Here is a 6,000-nt window from a genome sequence, read left to right on the forward strand (position 1 = left end):
TTGTTCCCTTCATCTGAAGGTACTGTTAGGTTCCCTGGAATACCAAGTGTATTCCTCAGCTTGCGGTTGGTTTTTTTTTTTGTTTTTTAGGGGTTTGGGAAATAGATTTCAAGGAAATAAACAGGGCCTTCAGCCAATCTCTATGGAGGACTTGCACAATTTTGGACACGCCTTTCCCTATCTGAGAGAGAAGGGCCAGGATGTTGCCTTACACCAAAGGAGAGTGTCAAAACCTTCTCCATTGCAGCAAATTTTCTTACCAAAAGAGCTCTAAATGCTGAAATGATTGCTAGAACTTTTACACCTTTGTGGCGAGCAAGAAGGGGCTTCAAAATTCAACATATTGGTGGTCATAAGATTTTGTTTTCTTTCGAAGACAAAGAGGATGTAGACAGAATTATGGGTAGCGAGCTGTGGAGTTTCGATAAGCACTTGGTTGTTATGCAGCGCTGTGACAATGATCGACCACTCGAGGATATCAAGTATGATAGGACTACCTTTTGGGTACAAGTCCATGGACTCCCAATGAGGTATATGACCATTGAGGCGGCGGAAAAAATATGCGAAGTGATGGGTGAAGTTATCAAGTAGTCTAATTCAAAGGTTTACGATAGGGGCAACTTTATTCGTGTAAAAGTATCAGTAGATATCACAATGCCTTTATGCAGAGGTCGACTTATCTCATTGAAAGATGACAAGCAAGTATGGGTCTCATTCAAATACGAAAGATTGCCAAACATCTGTTATTGGTGTGGCTGACTTACTCACGACGATAGGGACTATGAGATTTGGATTGAAAGCAAAGGGACTCTAAGGAATGATCAAAAGGAGTTCGGATCCAGCTTACGTGCTTCCCCATTTATGTTCTCCAAAAAACATACTATTATGGTGCCAGATTACTACTCTACAAGGAAGATGAACATGAAAGCCAGACATGCATCTCAACTGATGGAAGAGGAGCCACCATTCCCGCAGAACCAGTCCGAACCGAAGCGTGACCCAAACGGCACTGAACGTTACATGCAAGGAGCTGATAAGCAATCAATGTGTAACAGCCAAAATGGAATGAATCCCATTGATTATGCATGTCTGTTATCTTCGCTGCCTTTAAATCCCGATTTAAATGGGATGTCCAGCTGTCCAAATGGGATTGAACTGGACTTAAAGAAGGTGGATGAAGAGTCACAAAAGTCAGAGGAGTTAGGAAAGGGTCTGGATACACTTGGGGTCTCTAAGCCACGTGACATTCCAAGTGAAACAAGTCCAAGTCAACCAAATGAAGCATCGCCTCCTCACGTGCCTGATAGGGTTTCAAAAAATATTGTGTAGGGGTGTGTTCTTCCTTCTTGGACACGCAGAAGTAGGCTACCAACACTAACTAAAATCCCACCTACTTAATTTACCACAGGAAAGAAAAGACAACCTTGGACTTCAGATGATTTCTCAAAATTTCCTTTTAAGCAATTCCAGGCTTCTCAGAAAGACGATGGAGTTTTATTTATATTGGCGGAGGCTGATCATCAGCCCTACTAGAAGCAATGAGTTGCTTGGTATGGAATTGTTGTGGGCTTGGGAACCTACGTACAAGAAGAAAGCTTGTGGAAATCACACGGGCAAAAGATCCTTATGTAGTGTTTTTGGCCGAGATACTTGCAAATGATGCGAGATTGGAAATTGTACAAAGAAGTATTGAGCATGATCATTGATGGGTGGTCCCAAGGGTAGGTATAGGTGGTGGATTGGCTTTATTTTGGAAGTCTTCGATCAATCTGACAGTAGTGGGATCTTCAAAGTATTATATTGATGCAGTCATCGATAAGGATTCAAATAATGAATGGCATTTGACGAGTTTTTATGGTTAACCCAAGACAACAAGAAGAATTGAAGCATGAGATCAACTTAGGTATCTCAACTCTCAATCTAATACTCCATGGTTATGCATTAGGGATTTTAATGAGATCATTAGACAAGATCAGAAGGTGGGAGGTGGAATTAGGCCTCACAATCAAATGCAATTTTTTAGAGAAGTAATTGATGAATGTGGATTTATGGATTTGGGATATGTAGGTCCTAAATTCACATGGGCTAGGCACTTTGAGAATGGAAGCTCAATATGGGAAAGACTAGATAGAGGATTAGCCATAAATAGTTGGCTCTTAAAATTTCCTGTCACGAAGGTTCACCATTTACATTGTCACTCATTAGATCATATCCCTCTCCACATTATCTTTTCGGGTTTGGATCCTCACAAAAGAAAGAAGTTGTTTCGGTTTGAGGAAATGTGGCTATCCAATCCGAGTTGTAATGAGATTGTTGAAGCCGTGTGGCATAATTCTAGTGTCACCGAATCTAATGAGGGAATTTTACAAAGAGTAGAAAAGTGTGGTAGGGATTTAAGTTGGTGGAATAGGAATGTATTTGGGAATGTGTGGAGGGAATTGGAAAAATTGAGGATTTTACTCCTCAAGGCCGAAGGTGAGGCTGTCCTAAGTGGGGATAATGCTCGGGTTAGGCAGTTGAAGAAAGGGATTGAAGTATTAAGGGATAGGGAGGCAACTATGTGGGCCTAAAGGTCGAGGCTACTATGGGCAAGGCAAGAGGATAAAAATACAAAATATTTCCAGAGTTGTGCAATGAAGAGGTATAGGAAAAATTTAATTGAGGGAGTTAGAGATGGAGAAGGTTTATGGAGAGATCACGTGGAGGAGATAGCATCGGTTTTTGTAGGTTACTACAACACACTTTTTTCTTCATCGAAACATAATGGGTTTTCAAGGGTGTTGAAGTATGTACCAACTGTGATTACGGATGAGATGAATTCTTCACTAAGCCGTGCCTTTGAAGCAAGTGAAGTTCATGTAGCTTTGCAACAAATGACTCCTCTAAAAGCTCCTGGGTCAGATGGAAAATGCCCCTTATTTTATCAACACTTTTGGGGCACAGTCAACCATGATGTCACCTCCTCCATTTTGACGTGGTTAAATTAAGGTACTCTACCAACTCCCCTAAACCATACTTTTATTACACTTATCCCAAAGATTAATTCCCCCGAGCATGTTCACCAATACTGCCCCATAAGCCTTTGCAATGTGTTGTATAAAATCTTTTCCAAAGTTTTAGCCAACCGTTTGAAGAAAATACTACCCTTCATCATTACAGAACACCAATCTACTTTTACTAAGGATAGATTAATTTTTGATAACATTATGGTGGCATTTGAGACTTTACATTGCTTGCAAAGATATAATTCTGGTAGCCATAGCTATATGGCCATAAAACTAGATATGAGTAAGGCCTATGATCGTGTAGAATGGCCTTTTCTTGAAGGAATCATGAGGAAGATGGGTTTTAATGAAGGGTGGATTAATCTTATTATGGTGTATGTAAGAACAGTTTCCTACTCAGTATTGGTGAATGGAGATCCTAGTGGTTTGATTCACCTAACAGGGGGTATAAGGCAAGGAGACCCATTATCTCCATTCCTGTTTTTACTTTGCACTAAGGGGTTGAATGGGATGATTAAAAAAGTGGAGAGGGATGGGGATATCCAAGGGTTTTCCCTATGTAAGAGAGGCCCAAAACTAACACATTTGCTTTTTGCAGATGATTGTCTTCTCTTTTGCAGGGCAACCATGGATGAGTGTGGGAAGGTGTTAGATATTTTGAATGATTATGAGGAGGCCTCGGGACAAAAAATAAACAAAAATAAAACAACCTTTTTCTTTAGCAAAGCAATTGATGCTGCAATAAAGAACAATATCAAAGAAGCTTGGGGAGTTCCGGAAATTATGCAATATGAGAAATATTTGGGTCTACCTTCATTTGTTGGGAAAGGGAAAAAAGCAAGCTTCAATTATATTAAGGAGAGGGTATAGAGAAAAATCCAAGGATGGGAAGGGAAGCTACTTTCACAAGCGGGTAGGGAAGTGTTGATAAAATCAGTTATCCAAGCCATTCCAACATACACTATGGGATGTTTTAAAATTCCATTGGGTCTATGCAATGAGCTTGAAGCTATGATAAAAAAGTTTTGGTGGGGACAACGAGGTGACCGGATAAAAATCCATTGGGTAAAATGGAAAGACTTGACTAAATCAAAAGCAGTGGGTGGTATGGGTTTTAGAGATCTTGCCATGTTCAATGACTCACTATTAGCAAAGCAAGCTTGGTGGCTTTTGCACGACCAAAACACTCTCTTCTACAAGGTTTTCAAGGCACGGTTTTTTCCAAACACAACGATCATAGAGGCCAAGGATTCAAGATTGGGTTCTTATGCATGGAGGAGTATACTCATAGGGAGGGATGTTGTTCAAAGGAGTGTGAGGTGGAGGGTTGGCAATGGGGAAAAAATAAGAATTTGGCAGGATCATTGGCTGCCAAAAAAGCATCCTCCCCTTTTATCCGAATGTCCAATAGCATATTTTGAAGACTCTATTGTGGATATTCTTATTGATCCACATACTAGACAGTGGAATGTAGAGATGGTGGAGGGGTTATTTCATAAGGAAGAGGCGGAGGTAATCAAGCAAATTCCACTAAGCCAACTTGCGTCTGAAGACATCTTGTATTGGCCCTATTCAAACAATGGTATGTACAACTACAAGTCCAGTTATAAGTTCTTAAAAATGGAGGAAGAGCTAATGGACAAAGTACATGAATCGTTGACAGATGGAGACACAAGGTTTGGAAGCAAATATGGTACATGAGTGTACCACAAAAGGTGAAGACATTGCTATGGTGGGCTTTCTGTGAAGCCATGCCAACAAAACACTCTCTGTTTCGGCGCAAAATTACAGAGGATGATTTATGTGTGAGATGCCGAGCTTCAACAGAAAATTCCCTACATGTTGTGGTCATGTCCTGAGCTTGATTTGGTGTGGGCAGAACCAGAATTGTGGAGTTTCCGAGGTGAAGGAAGTTCAGTTCTTAGACTTCAAAGAACTTTTATCATGGATAATCAAGAACACCCAGCAACTGGAGTTATTTGCAGTCACGGTTTGGTCCATATGGAACCAAGGAAATCGAGTTCGGCTTAACCAACCCGCAGATGCCATCCATCAAATCGCTCACCTCTCCAGAAATTGGTTAGCTGAATTCCACGCAAGACAGGTCAACCATGGTTCAATACTGAATCACACTCAGCCAATGAGGTGTAGATGGAAGCCACCCCCATTAGGTTGCTTTAAAATTAACTTTGATGGGGCGATCTTCCCAAAGGAGAAAAAATTTGGTATAGGAGTAGTCATTAGAGATAACAGAGGTCTAGTAATCGCATCGTGTTCGAAGGTAGTGCATCAAGTGCTAGGCAGTTCTAACATCGAAGCAATGGCTGCAGCGTGGGCTTTATCTTTCGCATCAAACTTGGGTGTGAGGCAGGTTGTGTTAGAAGATGACTCCATGGCAGTTATTACAGGTTTAAGGGAGGTTGAGAAGGTATTGGTGCCATGTGGACTACTATTGGAGGATGCAAAGATTTTGTCTCAACAATTGGATGAGCTGCTTTACTCTCATACAAAGAGGGAAGGCAACAGTTTAGCGCATAGTCTGGCTAGATATGCAGTAGGCATTCCAGATTTTCGAGTTTGGATGGAGGATGTTCCATCGCAGTTCTATTCTGTATTCCAGATTGATTTATCGGGTTTTTCATAATAAAATACATAGACGTGTTTTCCCTATAAAAAAAAAAAAGGGCTAAAAATGGCTGAAGTCCTTACAAAATTAACTTGAATGTATTCTTAAATTCTATGTTATTAACTTGAATGTATTCTTAAATTCTATTTTCAATATATATATTTTGTTAATATTACTTTTTCGATAATTGGACAATTGGACATTTAGGTGGGAAACACAAAAACCCACTCACCCATTTTTTGTTAATATTACTTTTTCGATTTTATTTTTCAGAAAAAAAAAAAAAAAAAAAAAAAAAAAAAAAAACCTTGAAAAACTTAACTATAATTGGACAATTGGACAATTAGGTGGGAAACACAAAAACCCACT

The 6,000-nt window shown here is 40.0% G+C and overlaps 1 protein-coding gene across 1 annotated transcript; it reads left to right on the forward strand.

The window, feature by feature from the left end:
• The first annotated feature begins 1,659 nt into the window (after window positions 1-1,659).
• Window positions 1,660-2,570, forward strand: LOC115968450. Its single transcript, XM_031087848.1, has 2 exons — window positions 1,660-1,721; window positions 1,946-2,570. Exons 1-2 carry the CDS (start codon window positions 1,660-1,662, stop codon window positions 2,568-2,570), a joined length of 687 nt encoding a protein of 228 aa, XP_030943708.1.
• Window positions 2,571-6,000: the final 3,430 nt, after the last annotated feature.

This window comes from Quercus lobata, chromosome 11 (genome assembly GCF_001633185.2).
Source record: "Quercus lobata isolate SW786 chromosome 11, ValleyOak3.0 Primary Assembly, whole genome shotgun sequence".
Taxonomy (NCBI): Eukaryota; Viridiplantae; Streptophyta; class Magnoliopsida; order Fagales; family Fagaceae; genus Quercus; species Quercus lobata.

What these genes read in the sequence shown, in the direction of transcription:
- LOC115968450 (XM_031087848.1), top strand. Translation starts at nt 1,660, where the DNA reads ATGCGAGATTGGAAATTGTACAAAGAAGTATTGAGCATGATCATTGAT. An exon ending in ATTGATGGGTGGTCCCAAGG is followed by an intron (nt 1,722 to 1,945) that starts GTAGGTATAGGT and finishes GTTATGCATTAG; the next exon opens with GGATTTTAATGAGATCATTA.